Source organism: Ammospiza caudacuta, chromosome 18 (assembly GCF_027887145.1).
Source record: "Ammospiza caudacuta isolate bAmmCau1 chromosome 18, bAmmCau1.pri, whole genome shotgun sequence".
In the NCBI taxonomy this organism is placed as follows: Eukaryota; Metazoa; Chordata; class Aves; order Passeriformes; family Passerellidae; genus Ammospiza; species Ammospiza caudacuta.
In genome coordinates, this window is record NC_080610.1 from 13369175 (window position 1) to 13395404 (window position 26230).

The window sequence follows — 26230 nt, forward strand, 5'->3', positions numbered from 1 at the left end:
ACTTCAAGGAACGTGACAGAACGGATTTCCCATGCAGTGAAGTCGCTAGCATGGCCTGAAGCTGAACAAAGCTTTGGTGGGATTTATAAAGTGCTGTTTTTTAGTGTTTTTTGCCTGTCTTTAGTAGTGGTTTTTTTCACACCAGCACCGGGGTTGTGAGTTAAAAAAAAATTCTGAACAGACCAATTTTCAGTGGATGCTGGAGCCAGACAGACATTGCACAGTGCACACAAATAACGTTAAAAAACTACAAACAAATCGAACAAAAAAAACCCCCAAGCCCCAAAACCTAACCCAGATATGGTAAAACGTTTCATCCTTAAAAACAAACACCCACCAAGCACCAAGAGCAAATCAGAAAGTAACATCTGCCTCCCGGTCCCCTGGCTTGTCCCAGCAAGGATGGATACTACGTAATTCAAGCTCAGCAGCAATGGTTGAGAGCCTGAGCCTGCAGGCACTCAGTGCAAAACTCTCCTGCATTCAGCTCCATGGGAGTGATCCAGTTTTCACCAAAGCCAAAGGGAACTCCCTACAGGCTTCAGCCAACTTTGGATTAGCCCCATAGACTGACAGAGGGAGCAGGACTTTGCTTTACAGTCAGTTTTTCTATCCAGCCACAAAAGCCACCCCCTGAAATTCCTGGAGGGGTTTTCAACCTTCCCCCCCCCACGCATGCATTTAACATCCATTACAGTTAATAGCAGTTACACATGCAGATCGATGGGAGAAAAGTCCCAGTCGAGAGGAGTTACTGGAAGTAAGAAAAGAAACCCAGTAGAAATGCTGAGAATTGCTAAGGACCCAGCTCCCTCGAGTGAATCCCTGCTTTGCTGGCTGGCAGGCGTCCTGCAGGAAGCTCTATGGTGTGTGTTTGGGTGTGCAGGGGGTGTGACGTGGGGCGAGCCAGCGGCGCCGTTCTGCCACCTCCATATCCCAGCTGTTCCTTCTGCCACCTCCATATCCCAGCTGTTCCTTCTGCCACCTCCATATCCCAGCTGTTCCTTCTGCCACCTCCATCCATCCCAGGGAGCGTCCGAGCGCCGGCCGCCCTCACTTGGGCGCGGCAGCGTTGGTGAAATCGTCCTGTGCCATGGCGGCGGCCGGCAGGGAATGGGAATGGTCTATCCTGAACTCCTCCTCCAGCCCCCCGGGCGCCTTGGCCGCGTCCCCCCGGGCTGCGGGCTGGCCACTGTCCGTGCCGCCCCCCTCCAGCCCCAGGATCTGTCTCTGCACCAGCTTGGAATAAAGGCCTCCTTCTTCCATCAGCTCCTTGTGCGAGCCCTGCTGCACCACGCGGCCCTTGTCCAGCACAATGATGTTGTGTGCCCTCTCCACAGTGCTCAGCCTGTGAGCTATGACAAGCACCGTGTGGTTCTGCAAGTCGCCGTAAATCGCCTGCTGAATCTGCGGGGAGAAAAGGCGTTAGTGCCCGGCCACTGGGACAGCAGCAGCTTTGTGGGCTCTGGCCAGAAAGCTCTGGACAGGGGATGGGTTCTGCTCTGCTCCCTGCAGCACTGCCAGCACCAGCATGTCCAGCCCAAAGATCATCTCAGTCCAGCCAGGTGAGCTACGAGCACAGGTCTGGTCCTGCAAGATGGGGACTTGTTACAGCTGGGCCCCAAATTTGGAGGCCACGTGGTGCTGGCAGAGACTGCAGGAAGCCAATATCTGGTGAAAGCAGCTGCTGAGTAAAGCAGGATTTTTTCCTCAGTATATCAAGGTAAGGCAAGAGAAGGTTTTTTTCCAGTCAAGAGACAATAGCACTGACGTCTAAAGGCAGGCAGGTGGCCATGAGGCAAATGTCACATTGACACCCCTGGGTAGCCAAAACCAGCCCTGGGCTGGCATCAGGTACCACACCCGTGACTGAGGGCCTGTGAGGCAGCAAGCTGCTTCAAGGTCAGACACTTGTGCTGCCCCAGCAGGATTTGTCCTCTGGGATTGGAGGCACATCCTCAAATCCCAACCTTGAACAGCCTTTCCCTTGTGTCATTGCATCAGGGAGGCCAAACTTCCAGACAGATAAACCAGTTCACAGGATGCTCAAGGCTTTTCCTGCAAGTGTGACTTCCTTTGTGCCTTGGCTGGGATTTGAGCTCAGTCACTCCTACTCTCCTTGCTGCAGCACTATTTTATACGATCTTCCTCTGTATCCTGTCCTAAAAGGCTGCACAGAGTCTGTATGCCAATTAACACCTTGCACATTGAAAAAAAAAATCAGCAAAGATCCCTACCTCATCAGGTTTGTCAGGCATTGGCTGCTGTGAGCGTGGAATTATTCCTTTCCTGGTGGCTACAAGAGCATCGGAATCAAATTCCTGCTACGGAATTAGCGCTTCACTCAACCCTCTGATGGCACCATATCAAGAATAAGTTTGTCCACTGGCTGGGTACTGAGCCTACAGTCTGTCCTCCCAGCCCTCTTTCTCCCAAACACCAGGGCACCCTCCCAGCCCTCTCTGTCCCAAACACAGGGCACCAGAGCACTCACCGCGTGCTCGCTCTCCGCATCCAGCGCGCTCGTGGCCTCGTCCAGGATGAGGATGGGAGGGGCTCGGATCAGGGCCCTGGCAATGGCCACCCTCTGCTTCTGCCCCCCTGACAGCTGAGCTCCTTTTTCCCCTGCCTCTGTTGGGTCAAGGGAGAGAGGGAGGGGTCAGAATGGAATCCCAGAGCTGGCAGGGCGTGCAGCTGGCAGCCCCAGCAGGATGGGTGGTACCTGTGTGGTAGCCGTCCTGCAGCTCGGTGATGAAGTTGTGGGCGTTGGCCTTCTGGGCAGCCTGGACCACGGACTCGAAGGAGGCTGAGGCCAAGCCATAGGAAATATTGTCTGCAATGGAGCGGGCAAACAGCACGGGCTCCTGGCTCACCAGGGAGATCTGCAGGAGGCAAAGGGAGAGCAGGGCTCAGAGCAGAAGATGCACTGCATGATATCTCTGACCATTGATATTTGTTCCTGCTTAGATATAGATATGATATACAGATATAGAAATGTCATTAACCAAGATAGGGAAGTGCTCATGGTGAGCTTCCAGTGAGGATGCCAACATAAATGTGCTCAGTTTGCACCTTCTGCTGGAAAGAAACCTGATGCAATGCTGGCATGTTGGCATCTGGGATGGGCTTCCCCCTCCTAAAGCCTGCTGTGGTTTTGCTCCAGGTCTGTTATTGCCATCACTGTTTGCTTTTCCCAGAATGGAAAACCAGCTGCTGGGAGAAGTCAAGCTGGAGAGACCCTCTCCCAGGCCCTTGCTGATTTTCCTTTCAAGGCCAGTAGTCACACTTGGGCCGTGTGAATGAGCCCTCTTGCATCTTTTAATCCCAAATGAGCAAGTTAGAGAGGTAACTGCTGCAATTCCTTATTTGCTTAGCAACAGTCTCCCTGTCCTGCCTTACAGCCATGGCTGTTCACTGCCACGTTCAGCTGCTTTATCAAACCCTTGATATTGGAATAAATCAAACCTTTCAAACTAGTACTCAGAATTGTGCAGGAGAGAGCCAGGGAGACACGGTCATATTTTAATTGATTTCTCCCCATGCCCCTAACACCACACCAGGCTTTCTAAACTGAAAGATTTGCTTGGCCTTTGATTTTCGCTCTGTACGGGCAGGGAATGTAAATTAGTCACAGTTACTTTGGCTTTCCAGCCTCTCTCTGATCAATTGTTTTCAGGTTTTCCTGCTGACTGCTGAGGCCATTTGCTCTGGGGGCAAACAAAGGAGGCAGTTACTTGCAGAGATGAAGGCTGATCTGTGCTGACACACAGATGAGAGCTGAGGGGCCCAGACCCCTCTCCTAGGGAAAGCACCAGCCCTTCTGGTGCTCCAGCTGCTGCCAGGATCCTGAGAGGTTTAACTCCCCATTAGCTGAGAATTACTCGGAGATCTTAAGGCAGAAATTGCTGGAGGAATACAAAACTCTTTTTTCCAAACCCAATTTAGATGATAATTAATCCAACAGCCAAAAACATATCTCTACTGTGTTGGCCAAAAAATACCAAACAAAAGATATTTTTTGTTCTGTTTTTGGAAGGCTTCCCCTTCCCCTTGAAACCATCCTCCATCCCCTTCCTTTCCACCCCCACAAATTATCCAAATTCATTTCTTGGACCACTTCCAGCCTCCAGCTTTCTGGACATTTCTGCCAGATGAAACCCAAAGCAACGTGCAGCAGCGCCATGCATCCCCTCAGAGCCCTGCAGGTGGCAGGTGGGCCAAGCAGAGCTCAGGTATCCCCAGCAGAATACAGTATCAGTGGCTCGTACCACGGAGTGCAGGTACTTGTGATCGTACATGTTAATGGGACGCCCATCCAGCAGCACCTGCCCGTCCTGCAGCGGGTAGAAGTTCTCCAGGATGTTGACACAGGAGCTCTTCCCACTCCCTGAAGGGCCCACCAGCGCTGTCACTTTGCCAGGGTGCAGGGTGAAGGACACGTCCTGCAACAGGGATGGGAGAGCGTGCTCAGGTCCAGGCCTTTCTCAACGTCCTGACGCACTACACAAAAGGACAAGCCAGAATCTGGCCAGAGTGCCCCTCTGCCTTGGTGATGTGCCACATCAGCCATTTCTCCTGGCTCAAGCCTCCAAATTGCTTCAGATTTGCCTGCTGATGTAGCAGGTCCTCTAAAAAGCAAACTGACCTCTTTGCCTCTTCCCCCTGTCTCATGATCCCAGCCCCTCTCCCACGGAAGCAGTCTGAGGCAGCTTGGCACGAAGCCCTGTACCACGCTGACATGTTTAATGCCTGAGCAGGGAACAAGGCTTTTATTAATAAATCTCATTCCTTGTAAGGAAGGCCGGCCCTAAACACCCGCTGCTCCTTTTAATCTGTTTTCCAGCAAGCACTGAGGCTGCCTGTACCCATCTCTGACAGGCAGCTGACCTCCCCATGGCTGGGCTTTGCTCCTGGCCAGGATGGAGCAGCAGCACGTGGTGCTGGCAGTGCCCACAGGGCTCACCTGGAGGACCTGGGTGGCAGAGCGAGTGCGGTAGGAGAAGCTGACGTTCCTGAACTCCACCTTGCCCTCCACGTGATCCGGGGCCAGGGAGCCGTCGTGCACCATGGTGGGCTGGCGGTCAATGAACTCAAAAACCTTCTCAGCAGCTCCCACGCCCTGCATGAGGCCGCTGTACACGGAGCCAATGGACTGCAAGGGAAGAGGCAGCGGTGAGACCCTGCCAGGAGATGGGGAATCAGCCAGTGCCACTCCAAAGGGAATGGCTGAGGCATTCCCAAGTCTCCCATCGCCTGATGCTGGCTGCAGGCATCGGACACAGGGAAGGAAAACTCTCCCTCCTCTGTTGGGTATGGAAGGGATACATGGACAGCCCAGGAAAAGGGTGTTTTTCAATATTAAACTCAGAGCTGCAGAACAGTTTGTACTTTAACTGCCCCTCCCACCAGGAGGGGGAAAAATCCCCCAAACCAAACTGAATCCACACCAAAACCACAGCCTGGAAACGCCACCAGAGCCTGCAGTCATCTGAGCAGATGGTGAGAGCCAGGCAAGCTGCCTCCAACTCTGCTCTGCCCCTGCACAGAGGCTGAAGCACCACCAAAACCACACTTGGCTGTGAGGAAACCTCGACTGGATCATTCCTGCCTGGATTAGCCAAGTTTTTGCCTCTGCAAGGAGAAGGCAGCCCTAGGTGGGCTCTACCATCCCACCCACAATCCCATCTTGCTAATGTGCTGCCAACGCAGCAGCTTGCAGCCTATTCCTGGGAAAGGGAAAAAAAAAAGTAATATAATTAAGTTTTTAATGAAGCCTGAAATTTAACAGGCAGTTTTGTAATCCCTTCATTCTTCAGGCCAGGAAATGTGCTTGGCAGGCAGCCAGGGCTCTGCCCTTCAGCAGGGCCAGCCTGACCCCTCTGCTCCCAGCTGCCTTTTTGGGGGACAAGCTGCTTCAGGAACATGAGGGTTGTGAGACCACAGCAGGGGAGGAATGGGGAGCAGAGGGGAGAATCTGCTACAGCACCAAAGAAATGAGTAATGGGAAAGTCAGCACTGGATCTATCCCTGGGACCTTCTGGGAGATGGAAGGGGTAGCCCAGAGCGTGGGGAGGCCCTGGCACAGGATGCCCAGAGAAGCTTCCACACCCATGGAAGTGTCCAAGGCCGGGTTGGATGAGGCGTGGAGCAGCCTGGGAAGGTGTGGAAGGTGTCCCTGCCCAGGCAGGGAGCTGGAACGAGATGGGCTTTAAGGTGCCTTCCAAACCAACCCACTCTGGGGTTCCCTGCTAAAACTGACTCACCTCCATGCAGTCCCCCAGGACAAATTCATAAATGATGAAGGATATCAGGTTTCCACTCGTCATTTGCCCAGAGATCACGAGGTGCCCTCCATAGTAAAGGATGCTGACCTGGACCACCAGCAGGGTCAGCTGAAAGCAAGAAAACACCCCAGAATCAGCACGGACAAACGGATATTTTGGTGCATTTGTCATTATTCACACAACAGCCCAAACTTCATGTGCTGACATTTATTCTTTGAGCCCTGAGCTGAGGATCCCTGACAAAGCAGCTGACAGCCCTAGGAGCGAGCATGGAAATGAGAAAAACAACTCAAGTACATGGGCTGATTTAAGGAGCTGGGCAGATATCTTTCAACAAAACAAGTCCCGAGGGACAGCAGCCAAGGAGGCAGAATTTATCTGAAATAACAGAGCATCTCATGAACTCTCTTGGACTGAGATCTTCAAGCATAATAATCTATGTTCAAATTATCCAAGGCATGCAGTCACCTCACCACTAAAATAAACTTTCTGCTATACGAGTGTGACACATTTTAATTTAGAACACAAAATCAAGCCAGGAGTTAATGCAGAATATCCTCCTTGCCTGTACAAGTCCCTGAAGCATAACCCCAGCTGTCACCTGAAGTCTGTGGGGGGTACCACCTACTCCAGAAAGGAGACAGATCAGCCCTGATGTGACAAAAATACCAGCTCCTTTTATTCAGCTGGTTTTGTTCCATGCTGCCCAGGTGCTCCAAAAAGCAGCGATGCCCTGGTGCCCTGTGGGACCAGAAGAGGTTGTAAATTCACACAGACAAAAATACAGGAGGAAAAAATGCCTCCTCTATAGCTCTGCCATGGTCTGACCTTAAGCTCCTGCGTTCCCTCCAAGACCCTACCAGGGCTGAGCTGTATCCATTGCCTTCTTTCTACGTGAGCCCTGCAGGAGCAGTTTTTGAGGGCTTTTGCCTTCTCAGATTTGTCAGGATCAGTGTCAACCCAGCTCATGCTCCAGCTTCACCTGGAAGCCCAGAAACCATGCTAATAATGCTCCCATTTTGTTTCCAGACTTGGGAAGCCATAAAGTCTCTCACAGCTGCACGAAGGCACCGTAACTCACAGACCCTTCACCAGCAACTGCCTCGATCCCTGAACGCGCAGAGACAAGGGCAGCCTCGCGTGAGGGTTTTGCCCTGGAGAAATCCCAAACCATCTGGTGTTAAACGATGAAAAAGCATTTTGCGGGGGGGGGGGAAAAAATAATAAAAAAGCCCAAAGGCAGAGCCCAGCAGCCTCCCCCTGCCACCACCCACACACAGAAGATCTCCGTTGCCGAGCAGAAGCTCAACCAACGCCGCGGCTGTTCGCAGCCGGAGCCCTGGCACAGGCAGGCACTGCAGCACCACGCAGCCATGGGCTGCTCCACCACCTTCAGCTCCTGTCAATTATTGCCCCATCTGAACTTGAAGCAGGGAAAACAGGCAGCTCCATGGAATGACACAACGCTGCCTTGGGAGGGTATTTTTATCCATCCATTTTGATGGATAAAAATAACAAAAGATCGAGAGCCTGGGGATCACCGGCCGCAGAAAGCAGAGTTCCCTGGGAGCAGAGGAGAACCACCTGTGCTTTGGGATATGGAGAGACCCCCCCTGCCCATCCTAGCCCCACACAGGGAGCCCAGGGCCATCCACCTACCCCACTGGACCAGACATAGTAGGTGTAAGCCATGGCCTCCCGCTTGTTGAGCTTGTACACCTGCTGCAGCTTCTGCCAGTACACGTTGGCCTCCGTCTCCTCGTTGGCGAAGCTGCGGACGGTCTTCATGGCCGAGATGGTCTCCTCAGCCGTGTTGTTGGCCTTGGCCAGAGCGCTCTGCACATCCTTGGAGAGCTTCTGCAGGGAGCAGGGGGAGGCAGAGGGAGTTCAGTGGGTGCCAGGCTGCCCACGGCACATCTCCCCACACGTCCCAGGCTCTGGAACCCCACCAGTGACTCCAAAGGGGGAGGACAGATGGCACAAGGACAGGCAGATCTATACAAGGCATTCCACAGCCCAGCCACCTCTTCTATCAGACATGAGATGCTTCCACTCCTGAGCAGGAAGCAAGGTAAGAGCCCAGGCTACACCTGTCTGCCCTCACAGGTTTAATGTCACCTTCCTGCCCGCACTGCTGGCGGCAAAACACTCCAGCATCACTCCCACTGGCTCCAAGGCCACCCACAAGCTCCCTGATGGCTTCACAAGGGGACCAGCCCAGCACTGTGGCAATGCCAGCTACTCCTGCCTACCTGGTAGTACTTCCCATAGACATCAGACACCAGCATGATGATGGGGAAGCCCATGAAGGTGACCAGGGAGAGCTTCCAGGAGAGGCTGAACATGAAGAAGATGACGCCTGTGGCCTTGACCACGTTGCGCAGGAAGATGTTGATGTTCTGGGAGACAAGGTCGCTCACGATGGTCGTGTCCGACGTCAGGCGGGAGATGACGTCCCCTGCAGCAACGAGGGGTCGGGGAAGGGGAGAGCAGGGACGTGTCACCACTGCAGGTCACTGCCTGACCGTGTCCCACATCCCATGCCAGGGGCCAGATGGAGCTGCCCATCCAACCAGCTGGGGGTCTGGGGGGTGGCGTGGGAGGGGGGCAACTCTCCACCGCTGTGGATGCAAAGCAAAACAGAGGAGCTTGGATTGCTGCATGCACGAGGAGCAGGAGGTGGCACCTGAAGGCACAAGCTACATCCCTGGGTCACCAAGGGTGGCTGTAGGACAGCAAAGGGGACTGTGGAAGCATCCTGTGCTGGAGGGCAGCCCGCAGGCCTTACACAGTCCACAGCCTGGAGCTGGCCCGAGGGACCTGAGGACATGGGACAGCTACCGAGGGATGAAGCTCTGGCGGTGCCTTTTGGTGGAGCTGAGTGTTACAGCCAGCAAACATCACTGAGCTCCTGAATCCTTGGCATGTGTTTGAGTCCAGCTGAATTCCCAAGCTTTACTGCAAGACCAGGGTTACCCATATCCCACTTGCAGTAACATCTCTGCTGCCCTCAGCTACCAAGGCACTGTGCAGTGACTGCTAAATACAGCAACAGCCTCAAAGCTAAAAATACCACTGAGACAAAATTAAATGTGTGCAAGTTACACCAGAGTGGCACACATGGGCTGGGACTGGGACAGGACTGAACTGGAAGCAGGGACAGCAACAAGCACACCCAGCAAGCCTCACACATTCGAGGTTCCAGGGACAGAAGCAGAGCTGGAGAGCAGCCCACGAATAGGCACTGATGGGAGGAAGGAAATGGGAGTTCTAGGGGTGGGACTTCTAGATGCCAGGCTGATAGGTGGCAATGGGACATCCCCACGGTGGGAGGCAACGGAAAGTGAAGAACTTTCTGCCCCTATTTCTAACCACAAGCAGTGGGTGCTGCCTCTGGCTGCCCCCAGTCTGCTGTATGAGAGTAGAGCAAGCCACGGGGAAAAAAATCTGGGATGGGATAGAGGGGTTAGAGGAAATCCAGGGGAGAGGGGAACCAACCTGTGCGATTCTCATCAAAAAAACTCATCTCCTGAGACACCAGGGACCTGAAGAGGCAGTTCCGAAGGCGGATGTTCAGCCGGGCAAAGATGAGCGTAAAAACGCCGCCCCGGATACCTGCGGCAAATGAGCTAATTGCAGATAAGAAACGTTATAGAGCCATGGACACGAAACCCTCTCAGCCACACCAACACCCCCATGCCTGGCCAAGGGCCTGGGCAGTGCTGACACCACTTATCACCAGCCCACACCTCTCCTGGTGCCACCAGCACAGTGGTGGCTGGTCCTAACCACAGCAGGCACAAGTTTTGGGAAGGAACGCAGCACTGCTGGAACAGCACTCCCCAGGGAACCCATTCCCTGTGTCCATTCCTGCTCCCTCACCTCCAACAGATGGACACAAAGGGCCACACAAAGGCCTTGTGACTGCCAGCCAGGGCCTCTCTGCTCAGAGAATTCACAGCACATCCCTGGGGCCTGGCAGCAAACTGGTGCAGTGGGTGCCTGTGCCCACCACCACCACGAGCTCCTGTGGGAAAACCCCAAACTCCTTGCCAGGGCCAGATCCAGCCCCTGCATTACCTTCCAATGGCAAGCAGTGACATGACCAGCACTGCTGTGGAGAAGCGATCCATGCTCTTCTGCACCACGATGCCATCGATGGCCAGCCCCGTGTAATAGGGCAGGAAGGTCTCTCCTGCAGGACAAGCACAGGACATGGGGGTTCAGTCCTACTGCACAGGATCTGTGCCAATTCCCAACTGTGACAGCCTGTGGACATCCCCACCCCAGGGATACTTGGCCATCACACAATGAGGACATTGCACTCCCTGTGTATTTTATCCCCAATTGCATTTGGTGTTGTCCCATTGCATTTTTCACCCACCCCATGCAGCACATGCCACCCAGCACCCCCAAAAAAGCAATCCTAGGGTGCTTCCATGCCCCATCACCGAGGCTCCTCCATCCCTCCTGGTGGGGATGGGAGCACACCACAGCCTGCCTGATCCCTTCACTCACCCAGGGCGGCCACCAGGAGGAAGAAGGAGGCAATGCCCAGGAAGAAGGCATCTGGCTTGGTGTAGGACAGCAGTTTATGGATGGTGGGACCTGCTGCCTCCTCCCTCTTGTCCCTCGGGGTGCCCCCATCACAGCTCTCCTCCACCTCGGCGCGGGACTCGGAGCTGGGCCCCAGCGCCTCGCGGGACGAGGTGACGCAGGACAGCAGCTGCCACAGCCCGAAGGTGGCCGCCAGCGCCACGTAGGTCCAGGCAAAGAGCCCCCAGAACCAGGGGTCCCTGATGGTCTTCCGCACCTCCGAGTAGAGCAGCAGCTTGACCATCATGTAGATGCCCATGAGGAGGCAGACGACGGCGATGAAGGTGCGCGAGGCCCGGAGGCGCCGGGGCCCGTAGGCCGTGTTGGTGGCCACGCCGATGGCGGCGCCCAGCAGCACGCAGCTGCGGTACAGGCAGCCCCCCCAGATGTCCAGCAGCGAGTTGAAGATGTTGAAGTGCCGCAGGTCCTGCAGGACATTCCGGCCGCCCTGGCCGTGCGTGTAGAGCAGCGTGGTGACCACGACATCGGCCCCGCTGAGTGCCAGCGTGCTGGCCACCGCCTTCCAGGCCCGCATCGTCACCGTGGGGCTGGGGTCACTGACGTGGGGAGGGCAGCTCTAACACAGCAAGGACGGGCTCATGTCGGCCTCTGCTGCGGGGTGAGAGAGGGGGACGAGGTTATTTACCTCAGAGAGGAGGCAGGGAAAGGGAAGGACATGGGGGGACAACCGTGCCAGCTCCCCACCAACCCATTCTTACCCCAGACACACTATCTGCACCTCCCTTCCCCTCTCCTGCCGCACACGGTATTTCATTAAATGAGCAGCACAAAGGAAGACAAACTCTCCTCCCGGATGCCTTCACCCATCCTGAATCCCAAAGCAGAAATCTGGCAATCCCGATGGGAATCTGGCTGTGGTGGCTGCCATCACATCCGTGCACCCACGTGTCCCGTGCTACGGAGCCGTGGAGGTGTTAAACTCGGACAGTCATGATCCCAGAGTCCCTGCCCACCTTCCCCAGGACAAAGCTGAAACCAAGCAGCCAAAACCGTAGGAACGCAGACAGGGGAGCGGCTCAGCTCTACAACGGATCCCGCCCATCAAAATAAGACTAAACCATATGTACCGCAGCTTGCCACACCTTACTGTCCCCAGCCCTCCTGGATATTAACTCGGGGTAGCACTGAACCTGCTGTGCAGTCAGCGCGCAGTTCAATGACACAACAAAAATCCCGAGAGGAAATTAAAAAGGGATTGGAATTCCAGGGCTGCGTCCTGCGGGACAGGAAGGCTCCGGGCGGGCGGGACGCTGCCGCCGGTCTGCGATGGCGGGGCAGGCTCCGAACGGAGCCGGCAAAGGGCGCAAAGCCCGACCTGCTCCGAGCCGCTCACCTGCGCCGGTGCCGTGCCCTGAGGAGCCACGCGTTGGCAAGAGGGAGGTGCCCGATCCCGAAATTTGTGCTGGCTCAGCAGCTGGTGACGGTGCACAGTGCGGGAGGCACCGCGCTAAGGGAGCCATGTGTCCGCCACACTCCGGCCTGTGCGACCGCAGCGCCCCAAAAGCGAACCAAGGGACCAAGGGCCGCCCTGGCACCGGACAAGCTGTGCCCTTGGGCGAGAGCCGCTCGGTGGTCGGGTAGATGAGATAAAAAGCTAAAAAGCGCAGGAAAACAGGGCAGAGGCTGCAATGTGGGGAAGCACGGGGGTTTACGGGGTGGGTGGGGAAGGAGGGATGGACGCAAAGCAGAGCAGCGGTGCCAGGGAGGAGCAGCACACGCTTCCCAGGGTGCTCGCTGCTGCCATCCGCTGCAAAACTGCGCGGATCCGGCCCACGGAGGAGGAGGAGGAGGAGGCGGCAGCCACCGCAGCTCCCCAACACCCGCAGCAGTGTCCCCAGCCCTGAGCTGGAGCCGCCCAAGGTCCCCATCGCATCCCGCCTTCTCCGCGGAGGAGAACGTCCCGAGGCGGGGGAGACACCCGGGAAGGGCCGAGCCCGCCATAGCCCGGCCGGACCCCCCACGCACGGCTCCCCCTCCCGAGCAGCTCAGCCCCGGCCCGCCCGGACGGCTCTTACCGGCGGCGGCTCGGGGATCGGCGGGACCAGCGCGCTCCGAGCGGCGGCGGCGCGTCCCGGGAACAAGGTCGGTGCTGGGCGTGGCTCCGCCGTGGCCCCGCCCCCCGCCCCGCCCTCTCCTGCGGCGCGCGCCCGGCCCCGCCCACGGCCGGACTGAGCGGCGGCACCGGGACCCCCCCCCGAACCCGGAATTTGGGGGTCCCCGGTGCCCCCGCTCCGCCCCGCCCCGGTAAACCCCGCCCCGACGCGGCAAAGGCAGCCCCGGAGTTCCCCCTCCCCCCCCAGAAGGTTTTTTATCCTCCCCAAATACGCGTTTTTAAATTTTTAAAATTATTTTATTGGTTATACCATGTAATTTCTGCAGTAGAGAGGGAAAATACAACACAGGAGTTGGCTCAAAAGCAACCGGGAAAAGAGCTCGAAATAATATTTTAAGTTAATCCTGAAACAGGGGCTCGGTGGGTTTAATTAACCCCTCAAGAGGAACTTGACAAGGGTTTAATTAACCCCTAACACAGAGGAATCCACTTTCAAGAAATCCCATCTTGTAAATTATTTTCCCCTTCACCTCCCACTCCAACTCTTAAGGAATGGAAGAGCTCAGGCTCTTCCCTGGATTGCATCCATACATCCAGGTGAGTTACACAGGTGACAGAGGGGCAGTGTCATTATCCCAAAATTTCCAGGTGTTTTTGGAGTGCTGGGCTTAAAAACATCCATGACCCTCGCTAGCACAGGCACAGATGTCAGGATTGCTGGGGTTTACACCACTTCTGGAGAGAACAGAATGATAACGTTACAAAAGACAAATTCATTTTTCTCTGCCTGGATAACCAAAACCAAAAATACCACATTCTGTTGTTGATTTTATTTCTGCTAATAAGTGCTTAAAACAAACCATTAAAAAACCAAAAAAATCTCTCACTTCAAGCCCTTCCCACATCCACCAGGAGCACAGTCGGACCTGGAGTGACTATTCCTGGCTCAGGCTCACAGCAGGGACACTTCTAAGCTGCAGGAAACATTGGCCGTGGCTAAGCCCGGTCTGGCTTCTGCTTCTCTTCCACCTGCACCCAGATCACTCCTGGGCTTTGCTCTGCACCCAGTCCCTCCCAAAGGGCAACTCCCAAGCCACAGTCGAGGTGGAGCTTTTTGGCAGGACCGAGCCTCTCCCTGCCAGGACGGTGCCACCTCCCTCGCTCCGAGGGATGATCCAAGGGCAAACCCGCACCAGGAAGGGACTGAACAGACCCCCTTGTCTGAACCTTCCCCTTCCCTTCTCCCAGGACAGAGCAGGCACGTCTGCACCCTGCACTCCCACGCAGCCAGGCCACAAACCCTGGGACAGTCAGTGCTGTCCCCGCGCCGCAGGACCCCGGCACGCCCAGGGTTAACTGGGCTTCTTCCCGCCGGTCACGCTCTGCTCAGGGGGCAGCATGGTCTCGATCTGGAACGACACGAACTGCCCCTTCTTCAGCTTCTTCAGGGAGCTGCCAGGGCTGCCCCCAAACACGCTGTCTTCCACCTTGAAGGCCAGAGAGGGCAGGCCCCGCGTTTTCCTTTTCACGCCCTTGCGCTCGCGCTTGCAGGCCGTGCTCATGTTGGAGATCACCTGCCAGGAGAATGGAGGGGTTGGGCTGCCAGGGGGCCCTCAGCAACCAGCTCAGCTCTGGCACAAGCTCAGTGAATCCCAGAATCTCAGAATCCTTAGGGTTGGAATCCTTAGCTCTGGAGGTCATCCAGGCCAACCCCATGTCCAGGCAGGGTCACCTGGAGCAGGTGACACAGGAACATTCAGGTGGGTTTGGAATGTCTCCACAGAGGGACAATCCACGGCCTCACTGGGCAGCTCCAGGGCTCTGCCACCTTAATGGAGAGAAGTTATTCCTCATGTTGAGGTGGAACTTCTCGTGGTTTAGTTTATGGTCATTCCTCCTCATCCTGTCACTGGGCACCACCGAGAAGAGCCTGGCACAATGATCTGACACCCCTCAGAGAAATTCCTGTGGGTTGATGAGATCCCCTCTCAGTCCCCTCCAGACTGAGCAGGCCCAGCTCCCACGTTCTCTCCTCGTAAGAGAGGCTGAGAGTGAGTGAGAGCTGGCAGTGTCACAGCTGGATGCACCTGGGGCAAGGGAGGGACCCAGCAGGGACTTCCCAGCCTTGTTCTCACCACCCAAACCAGCAGGAGACCTTGCAACGTGAAACTGCAATTCCACTCAGAGCTGCCAGTCAGCAGAGGGCAGAAGGGGATCTAGGCTGGAGTGCCACAGAGCCCAGGGAAGCTTTATCACCTCCTGTTAATTGCAGCCCCAATCCCTGCCTGGATGCAGGAGAGATCCCAACAGCAGAGGCTCCCTTAGGGACAGGACAGAGCTCTCAGTGCCCTGTGCCAGGATCTGCAGCTCCATTTCACGAAAGGGGAGCTGAGCTAGTGAACCTGAGCTGCCAAAGGGATCAGATCCTACATTTCCTGTTCCCAGGCCCTCCTCCCTCCTGTCCCATATTCCTCCTGTCATTCCCTGGCAAGAACCACCACAGTCCAGGTGAGATCAGAGAGAACCACACAACCCTGAGTGTAAGAAATGACTGAGCAAACAAAGCACTTGAGCCTTGTCTGTGGTTTTTCGGCACACAGTTCACCAAGCACTTCACAGGGGACACTGAGGTCATTTTTCAAGTGAGGGAACCAAGGACTAGACAGACAAAATGAGCTGCCCAAGGTCACCAGCACGTTAGAGACAGTCAGGAGCTGCATGCTAACTTTGCTCCCCAAGCCCATCTCCCTGCCCACTGGGCCACTACTCCTCACGGCAGCCCAAACCTCCTCTCATTTTGGAGCAGAGCTACTTTAAACCTTTGCAGTTACACAGCATCTCCCTGAAGGCTTCCTGTCCCTGCCTAGGGAGGGACTCCCTTGGCTGATTTGGGATGCAGATTACAAGGCAGGGAGCTGGGCAGGCTGGAACACAGCTCTCATTAGCCTGATGGGGCAAGTCAGTCCCTCCTATTTCATCACCCACCTCTGAGCAGCCCCACCAGCAGCTCCCCTGTGCTGCTGGCCCAGAGGGTCCAGCTCTGCTCCTGCTGCCCTTGGCACACACACTGAGGTGCCACCTCTCCTCTCAGGCCAGGCTTGGACTTAGCTGCAAAACGATTTCAAGGCACCACAAGACTTACAATCTCCTTCACCACGTTCTGCTGCTCCTGCACCGTGGCTGTGAACGGCGGGAGGCCGTCGGCCTTACCGGAGCCAGCCCCCTGCTCTTTAGAGTCCTTGACAAAATCCACCTGCAAGGCACAGATTGGGAGTTACTCTGCACCCACGGCAGTGACAGAGCTCCTGCAGGGCTCCCCTGGGCCGGGCAGTTACCTCTGAGGACAGGCACACGTATCTGTTGAACATGAGGAAGAAGGGGCTGTACTTGGTGGCCGAGTTGACCGAGGTGCGGAACTCGAAGAGGACGGGGTCCAGGTGTGCGTCCCACTCGCTGGGCTTCTCGTTCACCACGCTGCAGATGGAGGCCCTGAGCACCTCAGCACTGTGCTCACCAGGGCTGGGGGGGTCTGTGGGCTCTGTGGGTGTGAGGAGCTGGGAGATGTTCCAGCGCTCACACAGGTGCCGGCTGACCTGGGAGAACACGGAGATCACGGCGTGTCAGCCCCACAGCAGCCTCCAAGGCACTGCCCCCTGTGCCAGGAGAGGCACTGTGCCCCCTGTGCCAGGACAGGCACTGTGCCCCTGTGCCAGGACAGGCACTGTGCCCCCTGTGCCAGGACAGGCACTGTGCCCCCTGTGCCAGCAGAGGTGCAGCAAAAAGCTCCCCAGAAAAATTAGAGCCTGGGAAAATGTTTTGCAATGACAGCTCTCGTGCTTGAAGCTCTCCACAGCACTGGGAAGCTGGGTTAATCCCAGGGTAGGGCTGGAATTTCATGCACACGGTCTTTCCTTCTAAGCAGGGAATACTTGCACCACTGATCTACAACCTCAAATCCCTGCCATGGTGAAAGCAGTGGCAAATCAGCTCCCACTCCCAACAGGGGCAGGGATACAGCAGCAGCGCCTCGCCCCCCTACACAGCACATCACAGCTCTGCCTCCAGGACCTGCTGCCTGCTGAAGGTCACACTGCCCAAAAAACCTGCTGAAGGTCACACTGTCCCTAAAAACCTGCTGAAGGTCACTCTCCTTCCCCCTGAACCAGCCCACAGCACACCTACCTCCTCGCAGAAGTCCCAGCTCTGACTGGTGTAAATGTTCTTGGAGGCGCCAAACCTGGGCAAGAAGAGGACACGCAGCTGGTTTTACTCCATCAGCTGAGGCAGAGCCCAAGGAGTTCCATCTTTATGGGTGCAAATGGAAAGGAAGGGGACAGGACCCTCCAGTGGAGATGGTGCTATTGAGGCTGCTGTGACCTCCCCAAGAGCAGAGAGGTTTGCTGGTCCCTCTGCTCCAAACCAGCCACGCCTGTTTGCTTTGGAATGATGAGGCAGCAGCAGAAACGAGAGCAGCTTCTTGTTCTGAATTCAAATCTCCACTGGCCCCACGTTGTTTTCCACAAGGACAATGTCACATGGTGACACGAACACTTTCTAGGAGAAATCTGGGAATGCTTTAAAGCTTCTGCAGAGAACTGGGACAGAGCTCCCCTGGCCTCGGGCTACTCAGAGAAACATTTCTGCCTCTTTCTTCCCTGCCCATAACAGGAGGATAGCAGGCTCTTCCCAAGGACTTTGCAAAGAGCCACTGCATGGTCTCTCCTGTAGAAGGGAGAGTTCCTGCTCTCACAGGAAAACATGCTGAGGACACCAGATATTTCTGCAACTGCAGAGGTGCAAAGTAACCAACAGCAGAGGAGCCCACCTGTAAAAAATAGTAGCCAGGGCTTTAGCCACAGAGAAGGGATCCTTCTTCTGCAGAGGAGCAGCCTCCACCCACTTGGTGAAGTAGTCAGTCACAAGCAGGACGTGTGTGTTGCTCTGGCTTGTCTCAGGAAAAGGCCCTGCATAAACAGCCATCAAAAAAAAATCAATGTGATGCCTTCATATCCCCCAAATGGGCAAAGTGAAAAACTCAGTTGCTGCAGAAGTGGCCACGACTTTCTTCTGCAATGTCCTTCGGCCAGAACATTTTTGGTGACCTTGGTCAGCAAAAATACACCCACGGGAGCCTCAGTTCTGGGGAAGAGAGCCCGCCCACCGCTCTCACGGTGCGTGCAGAGGGAGCCCAGCCAAGCCCAGGGATCGGGTTGCAGCCTGGGCGGCTGCTGTGGCCTCCTTGGCACCTCCTCAGCGGCAGCAGGTCTGCCACGCTCCCCGCTGGAGGGAGGAGCCCCGAGAGCCACTTGAGACATTCACAGTCACTCACCGTGGATGTCTAATCCCAGCACTTCCCAGGGGGATTCCACCCTGAGGGGCCGGGCTTTCCGCGTCACGTTCTTGTTGTGCTCCGCGTTCTGGCACGTTTCACACATCTTGATCTGGAGAGAGAAAAGAGGGATCAAAGGACTTGGGAACGTGCTGATGGATCCTGTCAGACTCAGACTGCACCGTGAGACACACAGCAGGGCTCAGCACTTTCCCTTCTCCCAATAAAATAACGAGGTGCAGGAAAAAAAGAGGGCGAAACACAACAGGCTGACGCATCTCACCTTTCTCAAGGCTCACCTGACAGCTTTCTCTGACACAATAACCAAATTTCTCAATGTTGCCTACAGCTAAGCTATTTCTCACCCAATTTCCAGGAGAATTTTTTTTGTATTTTGACCTCCTAGTGCTGGTTAGAGAAATCCTCAGCCCTAGGATGCTGGAGGAGCTCAAACCATGCAATGCAAGCACACTCCTTAAACCACAGCGCTGCAGAGTCCTGCTGCAGGGAGCTGCCAGCAATGAAACAGGCGAGGCAAAGCAGCTGAACAGACACTGAGATCCTCCTCTTGCCACAGTTTAGGGAATTGGGCAGCCCTGGAAAGAATCCAAACTGCCCAAAGGTGGACTCAGCAACTTGTCTGAAACAACCCCACACTGCCATGCTGACCAAAACTGCACGAGGAGGGTGAGGAGGCTTCCTGACACTCAGGGGAAGACATCCAGGCTGCCCAGCTGCCTGGGGACGCTCCAAGGTTCACCTGCAGAGCAGCTCGGTGTGTGGTTTCCCAGCACATGCACAGGCAATGACATCACCCCTGCACCAGCGTTCCTGTGGCTGCTGCCTCGGGCCTGCTGCCAGCACCGGTGTCACGGACACGGTCACTGCTCTCCACTTACCCAGTCCACAACATCCTTCACGATGCCCAGCCAGTAGTACCGGCTCTGGATGCGGTGCACGGTCTTTTTCTGGCCCAGGTGGTTCCCGATTTCGGTGAAATGGCTTTCCAGGAACACCTGGCGCCTCCGCTCGGGGTCCACGATCACCTCGCGCTTCTCCTCCTTCTTGGGTCCCACGTAGTAGAGGCAGCCGCCTGCGGGTGCCAGAGGTTTGGCTGCAACACCGCCCTCCCACAGCCGCCAGAAAAGGCTCATTTTGCACAGTGGGGAACCCAGCTGGGACACGGCTCCGGGGCTGCGCTGCCTGGGCAGCTCCTGCTGCCCCTGGAAAGTGGAAACACCCCCACGCACGGAGCTTTTCTGCACCCAGGACTGTGTGAAATCCTCCGCTACCACAAAGCCACAGGGCAGCCGTGGAGCGTCGGTGCCGCCCCGACCCCGCTCGGTGCCCGTGAGGCGGTGCCGGGCCCGGGGAGCGGCGGCCGCGACGGCGCTGCCCAGAAACCCCATCCCCTCTCCACGCCGAGCCTCCGGCACATCCATCCATCCATCCCCCAGGTGTGCGGGGCCGGCACCGCCCGCTTCCCCCCGGGGCAGCCCGAGAGCCCCGCGCCGCCCCCGGTCCCCACCGTCCACGACGAACTTCTGGGCGTAGCGCTTGAGGTTCTTCCTCTTGATGGAGCAGAAGCTGGGCGGGAAGCAGCCCTCGGCCAGCAGCCGGTAGATGTCCTCGAACTTGCTGCCGTGGCCGCAGGGCTCGGCCGCCACCACCACCTCCCGCTCGGCCTCGGGCAGCGCCGCGTCCATGGCCGGGCCGGGCCGGGCCGGGCCGGGGCCGCGCTCAGCCCGCCGCGCGCGCCCCCGGAGCGCGCCCCCGCCGCCCGCGCGCGCCCCCGCCGGGGCAGCTCAGGAAGCGTCTGCAAAGAACCTTCGGCGGCCGCTGCAGCTCCGAGCGGGCCCGGCCCGGCCCCAAGGGCTGCGGGGCAGCGGGCGCGCTGCGGGACAGGGCCGCGGTGGCGTCACGGAGATGACAAAAACACCGAGCGTAAAACCGGGGAGAACGGGCGATTCCGCCGCTCTCCGTTTTCGCCCTGGTTGGGAATTTACCGATGCGCCCTCCCGCGGACGGAAGCGGAGCCTTTTGAGGGCAGGACCGAGACGCGTTCTCCGGCAGGAAACATGTCCGCGGGCCGGCCGTTCCGCGGGTGCGCCTGCTTCTTCACCGACAACATCTTCGTGGGGCGGTTCGGGCTCCACGTGCGGTACCGGGACGAGCCGCAGCTCCGCCGGGACCACGGCCGGGTAGCGCGGGGGCCGGGCGGGCCGGGGGCAGCGGGCCGGGCCGGCGGCCGCGGCGGTGACGGGCCCGTGTGTTGCAGGCGCTGCGGGAGCGCGGCTGCCGGAGCGAGGAGCAGTTCCGGGAGGTGCTGAAGGAGGTGAGCGGCGGGAGCCCCTCACGGCCACCGGGGGCTCGGGGCACTAGCATGGGACATTTCTCACTGTCCCAAGGCTGCTCCAGCCTAGCCTTGGGGATGGGACAGCCACAGCTGCTCTGGGCACCCTGTGCCAGGGCCTCACCTCCCTCACAGGGAGGAATTTCTCCCCAAAATCCCTGTCCTCTGTCAGTGTGAACCATTCCATGTGTCCTGTCAGTCCAGCCCTTAGAAATCGTCTCTCTCCATGTTTTTTTGTCGGCCCCTGCAGGGCCACCCTGAGCTCACCCCAAAGCTCCTCCTGCCCAGGTGAGCAGCCAGCCTTTGCTGCCTGCAGAGCTGCTCCGTCCCTCTGCCCATCCCGGTCCCTCCTGGGTCGGGCTGGGGCAGCTCCCGGGGCCGGGGAGGGGATGGGGAGCCCCGGCCCCCTCAGGGACCCCCTCAGGGACCCCCTCAGCCCCGGCTCCCTCAGGGACCCCCTCAGCCCCGGCCCCCACAGGGATCCCCTCAGGGACCCCCTCAGCCCCGGCCCCCTCAGGGAGCCCCTCAGCACCCAGTGCCACACCGGGGCTCCGTCCCCTCGGGAGTTCGGGCCCTGCTGGAGCCCCTCGGCTCCTGCACCGCGTCCCGATCCAGCCCGGGGCCGGGCGGAGTCCCCAGGGCAGAATTCCCCGCGGGCGCCATCAGCGCGGAGTTTATTCAGCCGCCACCCTGCGATTAAACCCTGTCAGTCAACACATCCCAGCCGCTCCCTCCGTGGATTTACCCCGCTGCCTCCCAGTGCCCTCCTTTGTCTTTCCTCGTCCTTTTCTGTGCTAATCGTTTTTAAAGGCAGCCCCGAGATGGGTTCCTGCAGAAATTCACCTTTATCATGGAATTTCTGCTTCTTTCCAGGCCAGGGACAGGGATCAGTCCCTCACCAGCTCCAATGTCACCTGACACCAAGGGGACAGACAGGTTCTTTTAGGAATTCTTGGCAGAATGATGGTGGCTGTAAATCATACTGTAATTAAAGCTTTATTAACTGGATAATTATGATTCATACAGCAGAGAATTTAGAGTAGAACAGCACAGGATTTCCTCAGGCAGAATCAATGGAGCACAACAAGCAATGTGATCCAGAATTTATAAAACAAGATCCTAATTTATAATCTACAATCACCTTGGTCCTAAGCACTTTTTAATCACCTGGGCTCTTTGCAGATCTGCTCAGACCTTTATACAAACTTTATGTATCAATATAAACACCATAGAGGAGACTTAGAAATTACACAAATCAATAGGAGTCACTCAGTGCTGGCAGGAAGCAGATGACAGTGGCTGTCCCTGGCTGGGGAGGGCACAGAGAAATCTGATTTTTCTGCTTGGTTCCCAAGACCTTCAGGGACTGAGGGGAAGGAAATGAGCACAGGAGCTGCCTGGTCTCAGGGAATGGCTGCTCACTCTCTCTTCAGTGAGGACTGCTACAAATGAATCTGTGAGGGGGAAATGAACAGGAGGAGCTGCCTGGATCAGCTTTTGCTCTGGAAGGGCAGCTCAGCCTGTCTGCACCACACTTAGCAGTAATCCCTTCATGACAGCACTTGTCTCACTCCCAGCAAATGTCTTTATTTTGGACAATGCCTCTATTGTCAGAACAAAAACCAGATTCTGAAGGTGTCAGAATGCCTGAAAGGGCTGAGAGCTCACAGCTCCACTTGGCACTTCCACAGAAAAGTCCTCAGTCACTTTTTAAGCCAAACACTCTTGTGTCCCAGAGGTGCCCCCAAACACAAATAACTGGATTGAAACAAGGAGCAGAATTCCTGGAGCTGTTTCCCTCAGCCCTGCTGATTTCTGACAGTGTGCTCTGTTGTTCACTTGCAGATTGAGGCAGAAGTGCAGAGGAGGAAACAGTTACCCCAGCAGTCAGTGGAACGCAGAGCCATCATCTCCCAGTGCTACAAACCAAAACACCCAGAGGTGTACACGCTGCAGGTACACACAAGGTTTGGAATCCCTTTTGCATGCAGGAAAAAATCACCTGAAAGTTTTATTTTTGCAGTTTGTTTCCCCCTCTCCTCAGGATTGCACACTACTAAAGCTGCACTGAATTAAAACACAGGTGTAGCATATGAAAACTAGATTTAAAACTTTAAAAACAGCACAGTGTGCTCTCCAGGCAAGGTTCCTGGTGTTCCAGCCAGGAAAGGCTCTTTCCTGTCATGTCTGTGATAAATCTGGCCAGTTACTCCTAAAAAACCCATGAACTAAAGCAAGCAGCAGCCACCCTGCCCCAGCAGGTAAAGCAGCAGAGCCAATTCTGCATTTCCTGCTGTGGAATCACCCAGGTGTGCTCAGCCCTGCTCCCCGGGGACTGGGGATTTCCCTGGGAGCCATTTCCCTCTGATCGTGTTTCTGTGTGATTTTCCCATCCTTCCCTTGACACCAGGACTCCTTCCTGGCCCCAGAGTTTCTGGAAATCGAGAGGTTCTGCACATCTCCAGGTGCTGATCTCCAGGGCCTCCTGAGCTACCTCGAGTCCTTCTCAGGTAAAGAAAACAACCTCTGATCACAGAGCTCCCTGGTGAGAGCTGTTCCCCGTGTGGAGCAGCTCTGCTGTGGCACAGCTGAGGCTCACAGGACGTTCCTCCTGCCTCAGGAGGGGCTCTGGAGAGGCAGCAGCTCTGGATCTGAGCCTGTTTTCTGCTTTCCATCCTGCTGATGTCTCACCAGAGGCTCCAGCTGCAGCAGGGCTGGGGTTCTGGTTGTTCCACACCTCACCAGGAGCTGCTGAGGGAGCACTGGGAGCTTGGCTTTCCTCCCTGGGTGCTGTCCCATTGCAGACAGTCCCTGTGGGTTAGTCTGGGCTGAAACAGCTTCAGCCTGGATTTCAGTCTTTGAAAAGGAGAGCTGGGTTTCCAGCTTCCCTGGAGGCAGCAGTGAAGCTCCCTGCCTACCAGAAAAGCTGCCAAGATGCAGAGGGGAAGAGGCAGAGCTGCCTCCTTCCCTCAAGGCAAAGGACAGCAATGTCTGTGTGCAGAGCTCCTGGATTTATCCAGGGCACCAGGTCCAGACAGAACCTTCTGCTCTGGAAATGAGGGACCAGCATGAAAAGCAACAAATGCACGCAGGGCTGACCCAGGGAATGGTCCCAGCACAGGGGGAGCCTGTGGGTGCTGTGCTGTCCCTGCCAGCAGGAGCACTGGGAACGTCCCCAGCATCTCTGTCCCTCTGTCCCTGTGCTGACAGACAAGAGGATCTATCGGCTCCCAGTGTTCACAGAGCAGTTCTGCCAGGCCCTGCTGGATGAGCTGGAGAACTTTGAGCAGTCAGACATGCCTAAGGGCAGGCCCAACACCATGAACAACTACGGGGTAGGACTCATCCCCTGTGCTTCTCTTCCTCCAAATTTCAATCAAGGAGAGTTTTTAAACAACACTCACCTTTTAATCTTATTACTCTGTGTTCCCCCCATTCCTCTCCACCTTGATCCTCCTTCCTTTTCCCTTTGCTCCAAAGCCCTGGAGCTGGGGCAGGAGGAGGGCAGAGCTCTGAGGAGCTGCTGAGCTGAGCTGCTCCCCCCGCTGTCCTGGCGCAGGTTCTGCTCGGCGAGCTGGGCATGGACGAGCGGCTCCTGACGCCGCTGCGGGAGCGGCTGCGGCCGCTGACGGCGCTGCTGTACCCGGAGCTGGGCGGGGCCTGCCTGGACAGCCACAGAGCCTTCGCCGTCAAGTACGCCCTGCACCAGGACCGGGACCTCAGCTTCCACTACGACAACGCCGAGGTCACCTTGAACGTTTCCCTGGGAAAAGAATTCACAGAGGGAAATTTGTACTTTGGGGAGTTCAACGAGGTACTGAGCACGTCCCACCCACCACTCCCTCCTCATCTCTCTCAGCTTCCAGGCATCCACTGTCCTACAAAACAATTCTTCAGAGTTCTGACAGTCAGACCTGCTCTGTCCCTTCCCCATGGCTTGGCTATACAGGAGCCTCTTTTGCTGCAATATTCCCACATCCAATACCAATATTCAGTATTTTAAAGAGAGGGCAGATGCAGCTTTGCAGTAGAAACTGGAGTGAGACAAACCATCCCCTTTCCAGATCAGAAACTGTGAGCAGGGAGGTGCTGAGGGAGAGATTTATTTCAGATGTGACTTCAAGCTACATCTCTAGCACCTGTTTTAGGGCAAGAGAGGGGTAGAAGCTCTCACACAGCAGTGAAAAGTAGGGGGGGTTGCTTGAATCTCTCTCAATTCCCTCTGAACTTGGCACTGGGAATGAGGCTTTGCCCTCTCCATGGTGCTCCCTGGGTGCTGTGGGTAAGAGGTGACAAATTTAAACCATTGAGGGCTTTGCTGGTGTGACACCAATGCCCTGCCTTTGCAGGACCCCAGCCCGGTGCCCCGCTACATCGAGGTGGAGCACGTGTGGGGCCGGGGGCTGCTGCACCGAGGGGGGCAGATGCACGGGGCGCTGCCCATCGCCTCGGGGGAGCGCTGGAACCTCATCGTGTGGATGAGATCATCGGCCGTGCGCAACCGCCTCTGCCCCATGTGCCGCAGGAAACCCGAGCTGGTGCCGGCCGAGGGCTTCGGGGACGGCTTCACCGAGGGGCAGGAGCAGCCCGAGACCGTCAGTGTCTGTGCCCTGGGCTAGCGGGGGGATTCCCCACACCGAGCTGCCCGAAGCTGCTCCCCGACCTCCCAGGCTGCACAAGGAGCAGCTCTGACCTCGGGGAGGGATGCAAAGCCAGCCCTGCCAGGATTCCAGCTGGAACTCGGCTCCCGAGGGCTCGGGCTGGGGGACTCTGCAAGCACAGAAACCCCAGCTCCGATTCCCTGCAGGAGCTCTCTCAATATCTCCAAGTGCTCCAGGAAAGCAGCCAAAGCCCCCTGGCCTCTCTGCCGACAGCAGCACCCCAGGTTCTACTGGAAATGGGGCAGAATGGGCCAATAAACCAATTCTGGGCTGTTCTTAGGGCTCCTGTCCTCTGCTGCTGAGTGGGCAGGGAGGATCTGCTCAGGAATGAGATGCAGGTGGTTCATAGTGAGCTGCTGGGAATTGCCATCACTGGGTGTTTGTGTAACCCAGGCTCAGAACAATCCCCCAGGAGCAGCACCGATCCCCCAGGGGGGCTGAGGGATCTCCCAAGGCTCCTTGGGAGCACAAACTTCCCTTTCAAAGGTTTGGTAAAGCTTATTAAGCAGAGGCAGAGCTCTGGGAGCCACCTGCAGCACAGCAGAACTTCCCAGAGGAGGATGAGATGTACATTTAACTTTGCTTTAGTTACATGAGCCAGTGAAAATATAAAATAACTCTGCCAACTCTGCTGCCAAGCAGCAGACAAGGCCTGGGGCTGCTGAATTTGGCACCAAGATCCCCCAGGAACTGATGGATTGGAAGGGTTGAGTCTTTCCCCTCCTTCCTTCCAGCTGGCTGAAAGCTCGTGACTCTTCCGTCTACTAAACAAACTAAAACCAGCCAAATATCGTCTGATTTCTGTATAGAAAATTAACTCGATATTCGATAGACGCTGCTGAATTTGAGGGTCTTTTCCATGGATGTGTTCAGAGCAGCAGTCACAGCACGAGGGCAGTCCCGTCGGTGATTGTGCTGAACCGGGAGCAGCTC

General features: G+C 56.5%; 2 protein-coding genes across 2 annotated transcripts; one reads left to right on the forward strand and one right to left on the reverse strand.

Moving 5' to 3' along the window:
* Positions 1-852: 852 nt before the first annotated feature.
* On the reverse strand, positions 853-11415 carry ABCB9 (ATP binding cassette subfamily B member 9). Its single transcript, XM_058816701.1, has 11 exons — positions 10803-11415; positions 10365-10479; positions 9783-9913; positions 8537-8742; positions 7944-8141; positions 6264-6392; positions 4964-5152; positions 4269-4442; positions 2723-2882; positions 2495-2631; positions 853-1407 (listed from the first exon to the last, which is right to left on the reverse strand). The coding sequence occupies exons 1-11, from the start codon at positions 11413-11415 to the stop codon at positions 1054-1056; spliced, it is 2406 nt and encodes an 801-aa protein (XP_058672684.1). The 3' UTR covers positions 853-1053.
* An 8853-nt stretch (positions 11416-20268) lies between these two features.
* OGFOD2 (2-oxoglutarate and iron dependent oxygenase domain containing 2) lies at positions 20269-25501 on the forward strand. Its single transcript, XM_058816804.1, has 7 exons — positions 20269-20484; positions 20562-20618; positions 22482-22592; positions 23047-23146; positions 23847-23971; positions 24196-24450; positions 24986-25501. Exons 1-7 carry the CDS (start codon positions 20362-20364, stop codon positions 25253-25255), a joined length of 1041 nt encoding a protein of 346 aa, XP_058672787.1. The 5' UTR covers positions 20269-20361; the 3' UTR covers positions 25256-25501.
* Positions 25502-26230: the final 729 nt, after the last annotated feature.